The 19,833-nt window shown below is 38.6% G+C and overlaps 1 protein-coding gene across 1 annotated transcript in view; it reads left to right on the top strand.

Moving 5' to 3' along the window:
• The window catches only part of LOC115946768 (uncharacterized), a 99,837-nt gene that overhangs the window by 67,136 nt on the left and 12,868 nt on the right, over positions 1–19,833 (top strand). Inside the window, exons 42-57 of the mRNA XM_034065378.1 lie at positions 600–731; positions 1,637–1,786; positions 2,339–2,455; positions 3,213–3,312; positions 5,543–5,709; positions 7,187–7,299; positions 9,099–9,192; positions 9,910–10,072; positions 11,134–11,255; positions 11,994–12,134; positions 12,746–12,859; positions 13,252–13,380; positions 13,890–14,051; positions 15,171–15,335; positions 16,355–16,520; positions 17,813–17,997. Of these exons, the coding sequence (XP_033921269.1) occupies positions 600–731; positions 1,637–1,786; positions 2,339–2,455; positions 3,213–3,312; positions 5,543–5,709; positions 7,187–7,299; positions 9,099–9,192; positions 9,910–10,072; positions 11,134–11,255; positions 11,994–12,134; positions 12,746–12,859; positions 13,252–13,380; positions 13,890–14,051; positions 15,171–15,335; positions 16,355–16,520; positions 17,813–17,997 (2,220 nt within the window). The remainder of the gene's footprint in view (positions 1–599; positions 732–1,636; positions 1,787–2,338; positions 2,456–3,212; positions 3,313–5,542; positions 5,710–7,186; positions 7,300–9,098; positions 9,193–9,909; positions 10,073–11,133; positions 11,256–11,993; positions 12,135–12,745; positions 12,860–13,251; positions 13,381–13,889; positions 14,052–15,170; positions 15,336–16,354; positions 16,521–17,812; positions 17,998–19,833) is intronic.

Genomic DNA, 19,833 nt, shown 5'->3' with positions numbered 1-19,833 from the left:
TTCTACTGAAAATTTGTGTTTACTATTGGAAATCCTGATATCATGGCACTTGGTCTCTCACAGATCTCACCAGTCAGTTTTATATGGCAAGGAATGTAAAGGACAGAAGTGTACAGAAAGTTTGAGAGCAGTTACACAGAAAGATCTGTGGAGTCAACATGCAAATCAGGGTAAATCTGACTATAAAAAGACAAGATTCACCTCCCCTCTTACAAAAAAAGGAGCTGCCATAATAAACCTATGCATACAATCTGGTTTCACTGGATTTATGGATGTCTTGGGCCACTGGAGCGGTGCCAAGCATGGAAAATCAATTGACTTTTCACTTAGGCAGGAAGAGCTTGGCATATTGTCCTGTATTCTGCTTATGCTGGCTCACTCATCAGAAATGTCAGACCTATTCAAAATAAAAAAGACAAAATGTGTAAAATGTAATAAAAAGCTGTCAAGATTTCTGAAGCATCGCATGGATATGCTGCCTCATACACTTGATTTACATCTATTAGAGCTACTTGTTAGGACTAAAAAATTTCAGGTGTATAGTGTATTGTGGATAAGTGTAATAGTGGTGAATTTCTGATTTTATTTTGCTTGTACAGGATCTTGGAGCACCAGTAACAATTGATGGTTCAGGCTATGTTTTGATGGATAAAATGCACCTAGATTCACAGACTTGGATCACTGTCGATGAAAATAAATTACAAGGACTCGTTATACTTAAAGTCACTAATGTAAGTATCCTGCAGGCTGATGGGCTGCATGTACACAGTACTGATAACGTACTCTACGAACTATTTTATTAGGAACAAATAATCAAGCTTTAGTCATAAATGTGAGAATAAAAATAAAATCTTTGAAAATCTGTCACCTATAATGTGCAGTAAAACAGATGTATAAGATAATAGCATACATGCTGTAGCACTTCCCTAAATAATTTCCTTGTTATGCTCTCTGTATGTACTTTTTTATAATTGTGCTATTTTATGTTCCTTATATTATGTGACAAATATAAGACTTCCAAACCCACTTATGCTGATCTTGCTCCAGATATATTACAGGTGTTCCATGACAACACTATTCATTCATCATGAAAGCATACAACAATGCACAAGAATAAAAAGAGGTGGTGATTTATAGAGCAATCACTGTGATTATGCAGAATAATAGGCAGCAAATGATTAAGATACTGCTGTCTGTTTCTTCAGTAAAATAAAAGCACACCTTGCTTTCCTTTTGACAATTATAAGTTTGGCTTTTCTTGTAATCAGTGCAGGAGAGTAGAGTACACACAGAGAGAAGTATCTTCTTCCTTGTGATCATTTGCTTTCTTGCCATAACTTGTAATTTCTGCATATTTCTGAGGTGTAAACTGATAGCTAGTGGGAGTTCTTTGCCACCAGAGAGAAACATTTACACCTTTTTCCCTCTTAGCCCAAATACGTGGGTTTTTTAGTCCTGTTAGGCTTGATCTTTTCCTCTTTCCCACCTTAACTTCCCTAAGTTCAGTGCAATTGGTTTTGATTAGTATTAGGTGTAGAACAGACAGATTTGCTAAAATTCTATTTCAAGCTGTATATTGCAGCAAGCTTTTGGGTTCTACACATTCTTTGCTGTTTATGTTGAGAAATATTAACAGGAAAGACAAGAGCTGGATGCAGTGCTAACCCATAACATTCAAGGAGCTGCTGACATTGGCATTCCTATGAGGATGTTAGTTGATGTGGTATCAGAAAAAAACAGTGACTTCTATAAAAGACTTATTCACTTCTGTGTGAACAACAAGCAAGTAAGTGTTTTCTCCATATGATTAAGATGTGGAATAAAGGTTGAAATGAACTAATGAATTAATTTGGGTAAATATTGTTTCTCCATTTGAAATAGCTAAGGCCTTTACAGTAATACTTTGCAGGGGCTGGTTTGGTTGTAAAGGCTTAAACTGAATGAAAGCAGTATCTGTCAACAGCTCGTGTGCAGTATGGTCTCATTTCTATACAAAACAAAGGAATCAAAGCCCTGTCTCTGGGACACCTGACCTTGGAGGCCCTCAAGTCCCTGTCACTTCTAGCAACAAATTTGACATGAGCAGTGATCCCAGATCCCATTTGCAAACTGTATCAAACCTTTCTTGCCAAGCATCTTCACGTGGTACAGCATATTCCCTGTTACAGTACAAAGTTGTGACTTGCAAAAAAAATTAGACAATTCTTCACCGTAAATTTTTGATAGAATTAATAATTTTACTCCAATGTGTAATTAGTACAATCATTACAATTAATCAGAGAAGTCTCAGTATCAGAGATATGCCACAGTTAACTTCTGTCTTATTTGGACTGAACAGATTACAGAAGAACTGAGCTTTGTCCAGAAGCTGGATATCCTGTCTCTTAACTACAAACTTACTCATAACATAGAAGCACTGAAGACTTTGCAAATAAAAGACAGGGTTGAGTTGCAGGTAAGTTATTGAACAGTGACAGGAGAGACATGATCCAGCCTGGAATCATGCCAAGATGGAAGCTGTAGCTGTAGAAGTCAGATGGCAAAGACCGGAGGGTGTAGATGTGACTTTGTACTTCCTACTTGCTTTCTCTCTTTCTTTTTCCCCCTAAACTTCAGGATGCAGGGGAGTCCACAAGCTCCCTTTGTTCTCTAGGGGAGTCCTTGTGCTCACTTTGCTCTCGAGGGGTTGGGAGAAGAATTGGCTGGACCAGAAATTTTCATAGGAATAGGACGTTGGTTCCTAATGACCAAGCCACAGCTAAGCTTACAGCATGCAGTGCATCAGGAGGGAAATGCACTTTAACTCATATGCTTGGTCTGTCTGTAGTGTACCTTGTGTAGACTAGACAGAGGTGAGTACTGAGATGATTTCATGGTTAGCATTCCAAACGGTAGTTTCCTCACAGACTCTGATTGCCTGGCATATTTTTTTTATCTGATACCCAAGCCTACAGCACAATACTTACTCTTTATTTATCACTTACTCCTTGAACAGGGTTCAGGTATGGCCATTCTGGAGAATGTGTGTTAAAATGATTGATTTAAAAATACAAAGGACATCTGTAACTATGTTGCATTATAAAATTATATGAGATTAGGTTTTTTGACACATCTTTGAGATGATACTGCCTGAACCGAAGAAAGAACCCTGACTGACAGGAGCTTTACATTTACCAAGCTGCCTTTTCACAATTTACCTTTGTTGAACACAGGCTACCCTGAACCTGAACGTGATCAAGAGCTTTAGTATGAAAGCACATTATGGTGCTCACCTAGCAGCTCTTGAGGGACAAATCCAAGATTTTGGAACAGGTACCAACATAACTGGGAATTTTCACCATACTTGGCCATGGCTACTGCATGCCAGAGTCCCATCATCTTTACAGGTAGTTTCTTGGGGGTTGGTTTTTTTTTGGTTTTTTTTCTAATACAAATTATTGTCCTTTATTATAATGTAATAGCCCCTCGCTTGAATGAGAGCTACCATTTTGTAATGTAGAGGATGGAAGCTGATATTTTCTGATATTTAAAAACTCTGAACGATTAAAAATGTGAACTACTGAAATAGAAAATTTCTTTTTGGCTGCTTTCTGGACCAGATTATGCCATTCTGATCAGTGCTAGCACAGTGTGTATTGATACTGTAATTATAGGAAAATAGTTTCAGCATGTTGCATCAGGAACTGCAATATTGCTCCTATGTTCTTTAATGGGAGTTTTATATTTAAAGAAGTACTGTTTTCAAGTGCTGTTGTCAGGGATGTATTGGAGTACCTACTGTCTGGTTGATATTGAAAGCGTGCGTCAATCAAGGATCCTTTATATAAAGGGAGTTGTGTTTTTGTGGGATGGAAGAGAACCTAATGAGAATTCAATACAAACCAGTGAGGCTGGTGTGGTTTGTAATTCATTCAAGTGGGTTAATACTGGAAAGTCATAGATGATTAATAAAAGGCTAAGATTTTTTGTTAATGGATAATTTTTTTACTAGAGAGAACTTTGTTTCACTTCCATTTGTTTTCTGTTTTAAAATTAAATAGTATATAAATGTTTCAAGAACTTACATCTACATGTAATTTTTTAGGTGGATGTAGTTTTTCAAGGCGGAAACACAACTCAAGAAAGTTATGTGCACATTGCAACTGAAGGAAAGTCAGTCACGTACATAATAAACTCCTATTATGTTGGTCATCATGTGACTATCTTATGCCAAAGTGTACATAATAGTGAGGAACTACAGGCATCTGGCTACCCTAAGGCAATCAACTTTATTCTCAGTTTACAGAAATCAGGTAAGAACCTACCATTCCTTGCAAATTCTTTGTTAGATAATAGCTCTTTAAGGGTGTTTCACCTATTCCTTCAACAGCTACAAACTAATATTTGCTGGTAGTGCCTGGAAAAGGGATTTTTCTTGTATGTAAGTGAAACTGTCATTCTTTAACTGGATCTGTTATTAGCTGTATTACATCTGCTTGGGGTTTTTAATTCCAGGAAAGATCTCATGAGCTACAGCACCTGCTGAAACAGGTGATCCCCAAAAAACTTTGCTGCATAAATTAAATTTCCAGTATCACAAAAAAAATCCCTTGTTACAGAGCACAAGAAGTGTGAATTCCGGTGTAGTTTAAAAAGGGTTTTGAAAGTAATTCTGAATTACTTTTGTTGTTTGAACTTGAGGAGAGACAGACCCAGTCTGAATAAGCCGATCTGTCCTCAAAACTTGCTCTGGCATAAACCCTATCTGCATATCCCTCAACTGCTGATTCACATGGTCAAGTACCTTCAATGCCCACATGGGAGTATATTTGTGTTGAAAAAAACTCCAACAACTGTGAGAGCACCAAAGAGTAGGAGTTATTGAGGTTAGCAGAGATTGAATCAATACTAATGTTAGTGTCACGGTCTCCTTTTGTCCATTCTGAAAAAAGCAACAGGACAACAAGTGGCTTTCAGGACACCCACCAGAGTGGTCACTATATGATTGTTTACATGTCTGTGATTTTATCTTCTCTGTAAAGAAATTTAGGGTTTCATATCTCTCATTTTTATCTCTTAGTAGTCTATATTTTCATCTTCAAATATGAAAAACTGGTAGGAAGGTTGGGGAAAGGTCTTCAAGTTGTGTTGCTTGAGCACGGTTGGTCTGCTGTAGCTGGAACTGAAGAAGTCAGAAGAGGTCAAAACAGCTCAGAAACTCTCTACAAAAAGCCACTACTAACTGCCAACTGCTATAGTTGGCTCTATAAGCTACGCAGCTCTAGCTGCAAAAACACACTACTGTTGGGAGCTGACTTGTCACTTAACACTTGTATGTGGGTGCACAACTTTGTTAACTCTAGACTTTGTATGTGCAGGGACAGCCAGAGAACTCTGCACTCCTCCAATCACAGGCCAAAGCTCTTTTCATCCTGAAAGGATGACATTTCAATGACGAATATCTTAACCCAAAAGCTAGCTGGACGGATTGTATGCAGGTGGTACTGAAACTTCTTGAGAATGAGCCTTTCAAAATGGCACTATTTTTTTTCTTGCTATTTAGAAAACAAAGCCAAGACTATCTGTGAAATCCAGTATGATGGCAAAGATATGTGCTTGTCTGTGGATATTGACACAGACTTTCAGCCTTATGGTATATTTGAATTCATGGCAGAGGTGAAGCATTCAGTATCACTTTTCCATCATCTAGGACTTCCCTTCTTTCTTAAGGTAATAAACCATGGATCTTTTGTTGTGCTTTGATTAAGGCTCTCATCTGAGTTATATTAGCATGAGTCCAGAGCACTTCCCAGTGACCTCAGTAAAATTATTCCAGATTTATACAAGTGTAGGTGAGAGGTGACTTGGTCCAGTTTATCTGAATCCTTGTTTATCTTAAGTACACAGTTAATGGTCTGTTTCTAAGGAAACTCAGCAGGTATCTGAAATCCCCTGTCCTTCTGTCCTGGCTGGGCTTAATCCATGACACCTCTATAACCAGAGAATTCCTTGACTTGGTTAAACCATTTGTAGCATAGATACCCCAAATGTTTGTGTTGAATAAACAGAGATAGATTTCTATTCCAAACCACTTGGTAGGATCAACAAAGGCTGTACCTGTTCATCCCTTGGGAGAAAGCAGTGTTAGTGAAAATGTCTCCTTCCCTTTTGAAGAGTGGTATACAGAACAGCATGTCCAAGTAATCCATCACTTTGTCTTCAAGTAAGAGGATGTATAGCTAGAATTCAAGATTAGAATTTTCTGAAAATAGATGTTAGATAAATATTAATCCTGCATATTAAGTGTGTTTCAAGGGAATACCAACAGTCTATTAAAAGGTATTAGACGTATTCCCCTTCTTCCCCCTTACTGTTGAGCAAAATGTCTTTTATTCTCTAAATGTTTAGGTGAAATAAAGAAAAACAGAGATAGTAATTCTTTAGATGCCTCATTCATGTATAAAGTATGAATGTAACCATGGGACTTCAGAAATTATTGTTCCCACAAACTTCAGTAAACACAAAATATGTTGAAATTGAAATGTAGGAGAAAGCACTCATCTTCCCCAAAGGGATTCTTTAGCAGTTTCAGTGTAAAGCTGTAGATGAGTTAGCAGCTGTGGGAGGAAGAAAATACCCTGAGTAAAAAGATTTGTAGAGTACCATCTGTTTAATCAAAGAAAAAAAAAAGGAAAACGTTCTTTTTTTACAGTCTATAAAAAGAAGGGTGGAGGAGACATAAACAAGAACCAGTGGGTCTAGACTTAAACTGGATAAAGGTACCTTGATAGTAAAGCTAGTATTTGTTAATAATGCAAATGAATAGCTATTGAAAAACACAGGAAAAGAGGTAGGCATCTCTTGATGCTTTTGGGTTGAGTCTAGAAAAGGGCACAGAATCACAGAATCCCAAGGATTGGAAGGGACCTCGAAAGATCATCTAGTCCAACCCTCCTGCAAGAGCAGGGTAACCTAGAGTACATCACACAGGAACTTGTCCAGGCGGGCCTTGAATATCTCCAATGTAGGAGACTCCACAACCCCCCTGGGCAACCCATTCCAGCGCCCTGTCACTCTCACAGTAAAGAAGTTCTTCCTGATGTTCACATGATGGTGGCTTTAAGTCAGTCAAGAGATTGTGCTCACTTGAGGTGAAATGCTGGGTAGAAGCTATGGTGTGTGATTTGTTTCTCCCTTCCTCCAACAGATGACAGTTCAGGAAGTCCTGACGGAAAATGAAATCAAAGGAGGTCTGAGGCTGACCTATGAACAAAACACAAACTTCTCATTTATCATCAGTAGGAAAAAAGACCAACAAGGGTAAAAGTATCATTCTGAGAACTGTAAAAGTGTCATGAGGCTATTATTTTTCTATGGAAAAAGTTACTGGTTTAGTCACCAAAGCACTGGTGAAATGGATAACAAATCTTTGATAAAGTGAATAGTCACACCATACAGTCTGTATTTCTCAAGAAGTTTATGAAGGGCTACAGAGAGATTCCCATCCTCACAGGAGTGTGCTTTGTCTTTTTGCATGTCCCCACAGTGTTGAAGTTAATGGGCAGTGAAATAATTCAGAAAGCTCTAGGTCTGAGCCAGACAACTACTTAAAAATAGACCTTAATGTGGCATAACTGATTAAATCTTAGTAAAACATTTTGGCACAGTTGAACCTTGCAAAATTATGATGACTCCGTTTTTTCTAAGTTGCTATCAGTATGGCTATAGCTGCTGTACTAATTCCTCTGTTTCTTTTCTATCTTATAAAACTTTCAAAGTTCTTTAAAAGAAATGAAGAATTACTAGAATAATTCTTTACTTTGAAAGTGTCTGCTAGTCAGCATCTAAACAGAAATGTTTGGTATAGCATGTGAACAAAACTGTAGGCTTTTGAGGGTGTTCAAGAGGTGTAGTATTTTCAGCCTTAGGGTATTTCAATATTTCTTAAATTTCCAGCAAAAGACCTTTGCGCTGAAAAGTCTTCTAAGTTCTGTCAAACTCTCTAATAAGTGTAAATTCTATGTCTGGAAACCATGACAATACCTGCAAAGTCAGATTGCAAAATGCCTATCTATTTCTTAAAAGGCTGATGCATTTACTATAGTTAATAAATTACTAGCCAAAGTAATTTCTGATCCAGGGAGCCACATTCTGTCATTGGGATGCATACATAGATTTTTCACTGGGATCAGAGAGAAACAGTGGTGCTGCTGTTTGGTCTCCTTTGCCTTTGTATAAATGCATCAAAACATGAGAGCTGGACAAGCATTCAGTGGGATGTACTGAAATTTGTAACTCTAAAGCTGTGGCAGACTCAGATGAACTTGGGCTGTCAGTGAGAGTGGGCTTTCCGAAATACTGTTCAACAAAAGTACATTTCTTCCTTTTAGTGAAGAGTTGACTATAAAAGCACTCCAGACTCATCCCTACTTTCTCCAGTACTTCCCCAGTGCAGCAGAACTGTCTTCTAAGGTAACTGTCTGCAGGTTATCTGTCACATACATCACTACAAATTAGACTTGTCTGATATTTTAGTACTCATGCTGCATTATTTCTAGTACTATTATCTCTGACCTTTTTATTGTTGAGGTGGTTTGTGTTTTCAAAGATGCTAACAGTCCCTATTGAAAAAGGACTAAAAAACCTATTGGAAAAGACTTATTCCATTTGACTCTGCTTCCATGCATCTGCCTTCATGATGACTCTTCCCAGGAATGATTTTAATTATTCTGGCCTCTAAGAAAAGGGAGACTGGATAGAGAGCAGTGCTGGATGTTGGCTATCTGCAGTGCAGGAATGCTCAACAGCAGTATAAGCAAGGAAGTTGAATGGGGTATTTGTCAGTCAAATAGGGCACAGTTACTCCTCACATAAAAAAGTACTTTCTTATTTGTTTTATTCAATTTATGCTATTTTGCAATTGTGTCTTGTATAATGGGAATGTACATACAATCGGATCTCTCAGATCCTGAGTACCATAATGTAACAAACTTACTGTGTAAAGAATGTGAGCACAATATTTATTTTATCTTTCTCTCTCTCTTTTTTTTTATTATTTTATGGGAACTTGAAAAGGTAAATTATGATATGAGTGAAGCGAAAGGTAAACTCTACCTCAGGATGGAAGAAAGGGATTTCAATGTTACAGCTAAGCTAGCTGTCACTAGAACCAGCTACACTAATGTCATTGAAGTAATACAGACAATGTCGCAGGTTGGTACTATCAACTCAGAAGGCAAAAGGCAAGCTGTGACTGGCCTGTTCCTAGAGTATGGTGTTCAGGATGTTGGCTGCCAAACAGTGAAGATAAAATACAGCTCAGCTGCTGTGAGGTGTTTTGCCCTTGATTTCTGCAGTAGCATGAGCAAACATTCAACTGTAGGTTAGTTGAGTGTCCAATGGTATAAACCGTTGTTTGATTTTATATTTGTTTCCTTCTGTAGACAAAAGCACATATATAGGATATATAGCAAATAAGAAAAATAACATTACAAACTGACCAATTGCCAATTTTTATTATGCAGGTACTTCACATTTCTTTTCCTATATAGATATTGTTGTTTATGCTGTCTGCTGGATTCATTCTGTAACAACGGGCCTCTTGATGTTGTAAGAACTATTCATTGAGGTAAAAGACTGATAGAAGATGAAAATATGTAACAAGCCAGGACTATTGTAAAGGGGATACTCTATTGTTTATGTATGTTCCATTGTGTGAGAACATGATTTAATGTAGAATCAAAGTTAAGTAGAATTTAATAGCTGCTTGTACAAAAGCAGTAGGCTTTAGGGTATTATTGTAGTAGACCTTTTATAAACACATTTCTGAAGCTTGATTCCACAGGGCTTTACAGTATCAGAGTTACACACTTAGGTTTTTAACTTTTCAGAGAATTGGGATTTAATATGTTTCCCTTCCTTAATTTTTAGTTAAAAATTCTTCCAAGGCAGCTTGTGGTTATGATGGATTATGAAAAAGGCAACAGAACACATATGCTGAGGCACATTGCTCTGTGGGATGGCAAGGAGTTAAAGGTAACAGGAACTTACACTGGACTCTTCCCAAAGTTGCCTGGAGGTCATCATGTTCAGGGTAGGTTTTTGAAGTCTTTCATCAGTGTTGATAGACTATAAAATAAACTAGACCATATGAATCTCATTTCAAAATGCCTATTTAAATTGTTTCAATCCAGATCTTGTAAGATCTTATTTACTTTAAATTCATTGTAAGTCTGGCTGTTAGAAACATCCACTTCTGAACACTGTTTCTGCTTTGTGGATATGGAATGTAAAGCTTAAATTAACTTCAGCAGTGCCAGGGAAAAGTCTGGGCAGAGTCAAAAGTCATCAACAAATTAAAATGTTATTATTTTACAACAAATTTAAGATGTGTTTGGGATTAAATGACACATCTTGCTTTATTTTTATATTTGAATTTTTATATTTTGAATACTTTAAGTATTTAATAAAAAGCAAAGGAAACCTAGGAACTAGTTTTGGACTAGATATCATTTGTAAACGGGGAAGGGAGTTAAAGTATTGCAGCTACTTTTATTCTAGCCAAGGCACTTCTGTTTGGTTTTCTGTTTTCTTTTTCCTTTGTATGTTTTTGTAGATTCTGAATACAATTTTGTGTTTTGTTATTACTTGTCACCTATTTCTGAGGCTTTTTTCAGAAGCTAGTGAATTCTGTTACTCTGCTGCACTTGGTACTGCTGGCTCATGCTGGCTAAACCCTTATGTTGAGGCTGTGTTACCTGAAAATAGAGAAAATAACTGTAGTCAGTGTTTGAGTTGTAAGCTGTTCCTCTTGCTGTGTAAGATCATCTCAGATTCATAAAGATTACTTTCCTGGCTGTTCTTACTGTAAATAGTAGGTATCTTTGCAATAATTTGTGGATTATTGCAGGTAATTACTGTTTTGCTAAATAGAAGACTCCTGTTTTCCCTTAAGTTTCTTCATATTCAGCAGAAACCAGCACACTACACTGGGGCTGTTGGATGTGTGCATGTGTGTATGAGCAAAGACCATGCTTTCTCTGGGAACCAACTGTTGCCCTGCTACCTGTGGGAGAGTATGTCCTATCCCTTTATCAGAAAATGAATGGTCATGATTTGTGGTGGCGAAAACTTACTTGTTTTTTTCCCTTGTAGTGGAACTTTTCCATCCCCTCTCCATCCCTTTCCCATGGCATACCAGGGTCAACTTATATGTGAAACATTCAGCACGTAGTCACCAGGATGATCTTACAGTCATCTGGAATGAGAAGGACCAGGTACAACAGCCCAGAGCAAATAAATGTCAGGAGAATTACAGCAATATCAGATGTTTCTATTTTTCTTTTCTTTTTTTTTTTTTTTAATAGGCATTAAACAAGCGAAGGGTATTTCAGTAGGAGGCAAACTATCTTTCTTGGATATATAAAAAGCTATGACTATGAAAGATGAGCAGCTGATTGATACTCTTGTTGAAAGCATTTTCAGGCCATGCTATATTAAATGCTATATATTAAAGTCAGCATTGTTTTCTAAAAAACATAAATAGCAAAAAAAAGAAAACTAGGAGAATTTTGGTTGATTTCCAAATGTGGTTAGACAGTGAAGCTCACTGACTTGAACTAACTATGCTATCTTTATTTGTGCACCTGAAATGGCATCTTTCCTGAGTGTTACATTGTTTTCTGAATAAATGACAGATAAAAGACAGTGTGTAAAAGATGTTACTCTACAGAAACATACATTTGCCTGTAAAAAGAATTATAATTTCTTAATTTCCTTTAAAAGTGCTAAAATTCCAAAATTTACTTTAGAAGTTGTATAGAATGTATTTTTGGACTAGTGCTTATATTACCACAACTATTTAAATGCCACCGCTATTTAAATTGCTACAAAATATTTTGCTTCCAAGCAACATTACAGAATTTAGTTCCTGGTTCTGCAGATGTTTATGTCTCACAGTATGTGAGAGGTATTTTATTTCACAAGTTCCTTTTATATCTGTTGATCTGGATCAGATATCAGTGTCATCTTCTCTGAAGTTTGGAAGACACCGTATGAACTGCAGAGCTAGTATTGCCCACCCATTTAATTACACTCTGAAGCAACTGGAGATCCATTCCCTGTCAGACAGAAGAGGCAGAAAGTACAATCAGCAGGTGAGATCAGGAGAAAGGGCTGTGTGTGACTAGAAAGGCTTTAAAACACATTTTTGAGGTGTGCTTGCAAAGCATTTGTGGGGAAAAAGAACAACAACTCAAATCATCCTACAGAATCAAAGGCTACAGAATATTTTCTGTCTGAAAATGCTCTGTGTGGGACAGGACGCTCCTGTTGCTGAGGCTGAATACTATCTGCTCGATAATTTGTGCAAACTGTGTAGTGTTCTGTTGGTTCATCTTTAGTACTCAATAGTGGTGCCACAGAGTAGTCTCTGGTTGTTTTCTGTCAACAGGGCTCAAGCATGGTATTCAGAGGAATAAATTCTCTTGCAGTGTCATTATTCTACTGGTGTCATTAATTGCTATGCATGGTAGACCAAACAGCTTCCAGAGAAAATAACAAAAAGACTGTTGTTTCCTCAGTTATAAAACCAGTTTTCCTGTGTGTTTGTCTAAGGCCCTGAGCTTCCAGGCCATCTGGAGTTACAGTTTTAATTGTGTTTCTTTTCTTCTCCACTGGGTAAAGATCATTCTGGTAGATCACCCTGCAGGCTCTTCTACTAGTTCTAGTCTTGCTTCTCTGGACAGTCCTTCTCTTCTGGTTTCAGCTGCAGCTGACAGGGAATGGTGGGCAGCCTGCTAACATCCAGCTGACCCTGGAGGATAAATCAGTGATGGACAGCACTGCCTGGGGTGGCTGTATGATGCTCTCTTCAGGTCAGGTAGGAATCTGAGTCTAAGAAGGAATGGCTGTAGCTGAATTTCTGGGTTTGAATCCCACAGTATCTGATTTTTTTGCACTTGTTATCATATGAAAAACCTTGTACTTGAAGTCAGCCTTTTCCTGTCTCAGAGGAAGAAAACCAAAACCTCTGAATAATTCTGTTTCATGTCACCAGGTATGTTTTTATTTGGGAGACAGCCTTCCCTCAGGACACAATTATCATCCCCTTGGGTTTCTTGGTAAAGACTGAGAAGTCTTTTATGGATATAGACCACTATGGAGTTCTCACAGGAATGTACTTTTGCCCAGAAAACACACTCATCTGGGATATACTGAACACATTTTTTGGATATTACTGCTATACATGTCTTCATTTTTCCCCTCTTCCAGCTTCAGAGACTATTACATATAAAACACCTGCATGCATGTGGGTCTCTAGAGCGAAGACCAGCATTGTTTAATGAATATCTAGATCTGAGCTGGGATAACAAAAGATTCAAACACAACTTAACTTTTGAGGTAAGAGAAGGCAGTTGTATCTGTTAACTCACCATTTTTAGGGAAGCTGTTTGTAATAGATGGGAATTTATTTAGTTTTTATGTCTAATTTTGAGTGGATTTTAGGAAAGCACCTGTAGGGTACCACTTTCTGTGCCATACAATTGTTTCATTTTACCTTTTACATATATTTCTGTATAGGAAGAAAGGTGAATGTAGCATAAATAAGAAAGAATGAGTTCTTGCAAACTTGAGACCTAAAATGTAGAGGCCCACTTAGGGCTGCAAAACTGTTGAGTTAATTCTGTAGGATGGGAGCCAGTAACTGTGATGATTGACCAAAACGCTATCAAGTTGAAATGTGACTTTTTGGAAATGTTAGGTTAAAACCCTGAAGCTACTAGAATAAAAAAAGCCAGCACAGGGACAGGATGAGGTTGAGAGCTGGGGTGAGTGGGCACAGAGATTCTTTTTGATTCTTTTAAGATTCTTTTGTCATTTTCTAACTTTGTTTTCTTGGTTCATTGCAGAGAAATCAATTCTTATATCCTAATAAGTTTCAGTTAGAAGCTGTTTTGGAGAATATATTCCTGACCTCATGCACCAAACAGAAGATTCTGGGTAAAGTGGAAACAAACTACTTGTCTAGCCTGGACTATGATATGTGCTTTGAATTCTGTGACCTTCCACATGTAAGTCTCACGTAAACTTACTGAACATACTTCACTTTAAATGTAATTACTCATTTGGAGACTCCATTTTCCTCACCTGTAACTTTACATGAAAATTGCCATACTTCTGTAATTTAACAAGCCACAAATAGAAAGTATCTTTTGATGGGCTGAGGCAGAAAGGTTCTGATTGCCACTGTAGTATATTCTTTAGGTCCTGTTACAGCTCCCACTGTAAATATTCCCACTTCCTCTATGTTCTTTCTTTCTCCTTCCTCTCTCAAAGGTCTTTTAATTTCATGTTTCTGAAGAATATCAAAACTTGCTCTAAAATAGAAAACTAGAGCAGAGTAAAAGTGCTTTACTTCCCCTGAAGGTAAAAGGTTACTGTTTTTTATGGCTGCTCTGCTGGCAGTGATGGATTTTTTGAACCTTATTGTAACCCTGTAGTTGTCATTTATTTTTATATTGCACACATAAACCAAAGACACACCCATGATCTTCCTTAGGTGCACATTGAACCCCAGAGTTGTGAGAAATAATCACAGCAAACACAAAACTTGGACTTTGTAATGAATGTGGTCTCTTTGCAGTTCCCAGATGCTGAAATGCATCCCAGTTGTTTCCTCATTCACTATAAATAAGAGAAGGTCACAGCCTGTTAGCAGCAGGAATCAGCAGACAGATTTTGATGCCAGTGAAAGCTTTTTCCAGAACTCTGTTAGAGCCTGTTTATAATGCCAAATATGTGTATGCATTTCACGACAAAAGCCTCTGTGTTCTTATGGATCCTCCCCTTCAAAGGCATGCAGCAAAATGCCAGATAGAGTAGCTGAGAAGCATAAAACAAAAAAAAAAACCACCCAATAAACTTGTTTTAATTAAAGATAGTTATAGCTGTTCATCTTGTCCTAGGCTGTAATCACTGACCAGGTTTTGTTACACCACAGAAACTGAAGGGGTATTGAAGTAAGACAATGCCATGAGGAGGATGTGCTGGTTTCTGAAAGGACAAATCTTGTTCATCACTACACTGTTTAATTTTATGAGAATGCTGACATTGTGCAGCTTCTTACTACTCTATGCAGAGCCCATTTCGTTGGAAGAAGTAAGCTTTAACACTTTTTTGTTTGTACCTAGGTAATTGTTTTCTCTGGAAAACACCAGCTCAACAAAGATGACATCATTTTGCAGTCAGAGAGCAGGTTGCACCTTGCTGATCATGGCAGAGATGAGGGGTTGATTGGAATATCCTTAAAAAATCGGAGTACAGCTGATGTGAAGAACTATTCTTTGGAAATTGAAGTGAGTTTTTATTTTAGTACAGTGCCACTGGGATTTGAGTTTTGTTTTTTAAAGGCCTACTGCCATCTAGCTTCCAAAGTGATCAGGTGTAGGCAGTGACTATAAAACAGCAGACAAGTACAGGCAACATAAAATACTCCTGGTTTCCTTAGTTCTATTGTCAAAGGATCAATTATGCAATGTGCATGCAGTATGATCAAGAGAGAAGGGAAAGCACCAGCATTAATTATCTGCAGAGCTCAGTGACAAATACAGTAAGTGTTATCAACTGTAGTATATAAGGTATATAAAAGTTTTAAGAGGCTGTATGTTACTACAGCATGACTGACTCATTTGGTAAGGCACTAAGCATCATTTGCCAGAAAAAAGAACTGGCCTTAAGAAAGGCACAGAACAACTAATATGATGCTCATTCTGAGGCAAATCTCCTTTTTCTCTCCCCTCTATTTTGTATTTGCCTTCAATTTGCTGTGTAGGGAATAAGGTGGAGAAGCTGATGATGGCAGCAGAGTGAAGCAGAAGAGTAATGTGGTCAGCCACATCCCAACTCTTCATAAGAAGGAATGTAGGCAGTTAGTCATAATTAACTGAGACAATAGACCATCCCTTAACAAAATGGTGATTTAATCAGTAGCAGACTAAGACAAATACTCAGTTGTTTTTCCCTATCTGTTTAGACAGGAGATGAAACAAGTATAAGCTGCTCTGCTTGGGCTTTCTGTATTCTCTGTTTTAGATTAAATGGCCCACGTTAGGGAGTTAACTATTACAGTATGTTTCATTGTACCATTAAAATATTGTCCACAAGTCTTGTGGAATCTGGTCATTCAGCTCTTGAGCCCATCATCCTAGTACTTGTGCCTCACTTAAGAGTATAACTCCTGTTTGTTTCCTGTTGGGAAATATTTCCCTCACCACTTACCCTTCTGTGGGCAGCATTGACATTTGAGCATCATCCCTGAACATGCATTAATTCTGTGTGGTGGCTTTGAATACATGTTTTTCCTTTATGACTACAGTTAAGAGCCTTTGAAGATACTTGGCTAGGCCTGACAGGAACTGCTACTTCCTCATCTGTGCAGAGCCAAATCCTGGTGGAGGGGATTGTTGATCAGAAAGAGAAAGTAAAAATAGCTGCTTCTAAAGGAAAGGAATGTTTCCAGTGCTACGTGGGGTATTTGAAAGGTACGTACCTGCATGGATGATACTTGTAGTCATAAGATTTAGTTTTAGGCAGGTAGTTGCTCTTGATCCTTATGGGTCTGTTTCAACTTGAGATATTCTCTGATTCACAGCTCTCACTAATGTGAAGAAGCAGGAAGAAAGGCCATGTCTCTAGCATCAAGCTCAATCAGTTTCGTGACAATTCAATCTGTGTTCTATCAGATATTGAAAAGCTGAAGCTTCAGAGTAGTTATACAAGGGTCAGTTTGGGAAACATTTTTATGACTGTTAGCCAGGGAAGGATTGTAATTGATGGTCATCAAATATAGGATTAATTTCTTCTTGATTTAGCCATCTTACAGTTGTGTATCGTTTAAGATAATTATTGCATTCCAGTTTCAATTAAAGGACAAAGGAAGGCACCTCCAGAGGCATGCAACAGGGTGTGTGCAGTCACCCTCTGCAGCTGATTCTGTCAGCAGCACCCAGTTTTGACTGACAACAGAGAGGAAACAGGGCTATTGGCTCAGACTGTGCCTAAGTGTAAATGAGTAAAGTGAGATCTACTGCACGTGCTTTCTGTTGTGACTTATCCACCTTTCAAGTACATTAGATCTCTGTGCAAACCAGTCAATATGGTGGTATGACAGTTGTCTTGAACTCCTGTTGCTGATAATCCCAGTCCTAGTTTCAGTATGGACTTGCCCTTCTCCACTTCTGCAGTAGAATTTATCTCAGGTTTATGGCCTCACTTGTAAGTGCTGTGATGCATTTGAGATTAACACTATTAGTCTGTGAATCACTGAAGTAAAAATTTTGTAGAAATTATTCAAGTCAACCCTCCCAACCCAGATTTTGTGTGTGCTTTGCCAACCACTTCTGTTTGTGCTCATCAGTACTTGGGCAGAAAGAACTTCTGTGTGTGATGGGTGGATAAGTGACTGACACACTTTCATTTATAGTCTGAGCTATTCTGAAACATCATCAACAAGGGATGGCATAAGACCGAAGTAGAAAAAAGCCTGTAAATCACTGTGACTGAGAGAACTGTTTGTATTTATTTAGATTATATTTATCCAGTGCTTTATTTGGAGTGACAAATCTGTATTTGTAAATCATTCACAAACCCCACAGAAGAGAAAAATTCAATGCTGACAATTTTTCCTGTTTATCTCCTCTTGTTTGTTTTTTTTCATAAACACATAACACTCTCAGACACTGATTGATCACCTAATTAATTAAAAAGCTGCCTTTGAAACAGTATCTGTCAGTGTTGTTCCTGTAAATTAAGCTCTTGCTTTTCATTCTCTAAGGGGATTTAGAAGAAGGAATGGAAGTCAGCGCTTGTACCGATGGGCAACAGATGGCTACTGTTAATACCTATCTCAACATTAATGGTGAAAGGCAAGAAAACATGGGACAGATGACTCTATCAGCTGTTAATGGAAGCCTGAGTTTTCTGGCTCATGGTTGTGGGGATCCAGTTCTTAAGGCTGAGGTGAGACCCTTCAATGGCAGTTAACTGCAGTGTGGTTTGTCCGGAATATTGTTTCATCTTTCACTTTGTTGGAGCATCATCCAGGTAGATTTCAGGTGTAAGTTTTGGTGAGTAACCAGGAAAATTGGGGAATTATGTGATTTTTAATCTCATAGTAACATTTTTCACTTTGGCGTGAAAACATACCATGGTGAGAATTAAAAAGCTCAGCCATACCTAGAAAGCAGAGAAAATATGAGACCCTCTCCTAAAGGGTGTATCTATCCTTAGAAGAGGGTAAGTAAGTAAAGCAAGAGCAGTAGTAATGTGCCAGGGCTGCGCAGCATAGAATCATAGTGTTAGCGTGTCGTGGTTTAAACCAAGTCCCCCAACTCCCGGAGAGTTAGGAAGGAAAATCCAAAGAATGTAGCCCCCACGGATTGAGACAAGAACGGTTTAATAGCTAAGGCATAACACAGTGATAATGATACAGCCAATAACAAGCGAAAAAAATACAACATCCCACCAGCCACTGACCCATAACTCACTCCATCCTGCCCGGCCGAGCACCGCGTGCTCCCTCCTCCATTTTCCTCCAGAGCTCCCCCCCTCCAGCTCTCTCTCCCCCAGTATGCATCCTGGGCATCACGTGCTATGGTATGGAATACCTCTTTGGCTAGCCTGGGTCAGGTGTCCTGTCTCTCCTTCCTCCTGGCCTCCCCTCCTCCACCTGGCTGGAGCACATGCTCAGAAAAAGCCCTGAACAAAAACACCCCCAAAACATGCCCACCACCAAGCAACCACTCCCAGCCCAGAAGTCAAAACACAGCACTGCACCAGCTACAAGAAGGAGAAAAATGACTGCTACGGCTGAACCCATGACATAGCGTAAGAATGTACACATAACCACCAGAATGGTTATATGAGGTGCTTTATTGCAGCGCTGGGAAACCAGGGGCACTCACCCAAATCTGGCTTCGACCCCATCACATTGCGCTCGCAATTTATACATCAAAAGTTTCGCAATCAATGCATATTAAACCTAAATTGCTACCTTGACTGATACATATGCATCAGGGATTGCCTCATCAGTCTATTACGACATCAGCCTCTTCTGCGCTTGCGTAGCCCCCCTCTGGTGGTCGTCCTGATGAAGTAAGGAGTCTTCCTCAGATGAAGTAAGAAGTCTTCCTCGCTTTGTCCTTTTTGACCTGTCTGTTCTTTGGACAGGCCCCAACCATTATGTGGATGCCAGCATTCTCTTGTTTTCATTTGGCTGCCTCTGGTCAGCCTGCATGTTCTGCTTGGATAAGGTTTTACAATACTTTCTTAAATCCACCCATGCCTAAGTTACAACTAAGGTACAGAACAGCAAAGTTATAACTGAGGTACAAAACGATTAACTAAGGTACGGAACAGCAAAATCAAAGGCCTACAATTGATTTTCAAACATTCAAATATAATTATTTTTAACATAAAATTTCACCCTTTTTCTAACAATAGAATAGTTAGGTTGGAAAGGACCTTAAGATCATCCACTTCCAACCCCTCTGCCATGGGCAGGGACACCTCACACGAAACCATGCCACCCAAGGCTCTGTCCAGCCTGGCCTTGAACACTGCCAGGGATGGAGCATTCACAGCCTCCCTGGGCAACCCATTCCAGTGCCTCACCACCCTCACAGTAAAGAACTTGTTCATTATATCCAGTCAAAACTTCCCCTGTTTAGGTTTTAACCTGTTACCCCTTGTCCTATCACTACAGTCCCTAATGAAGAGTACCTCCCAGCATCCTTAGAGGCCCCTTCAGCAGGTGGGTTACAAAACTAAGATTACAATTCCTGAATGTGCTTTTAC

This window comes from Melopsittacus undulatus, chromosome 8 (genome assembly GCF_012275295.1).
Source record: "Melopsittacus undulatus isolate bMelUnd1 chromosome 8, bMelUnd1.mat.Z, whole genome shotgun sequence".
NCBI classification, from domain to species: domain Eukaryota; kingdom Metazoa; phylum Chordata; class Aves; order Psittaciformes; family Psittaculidae; genus Melopsittacus; species Melopsittacus undulatus.
The sequence above is the reverse complement of the archived record's forward strand: the minus strand, read 5'-3'. Positions and strand labels throughout refer to the sequence as shown.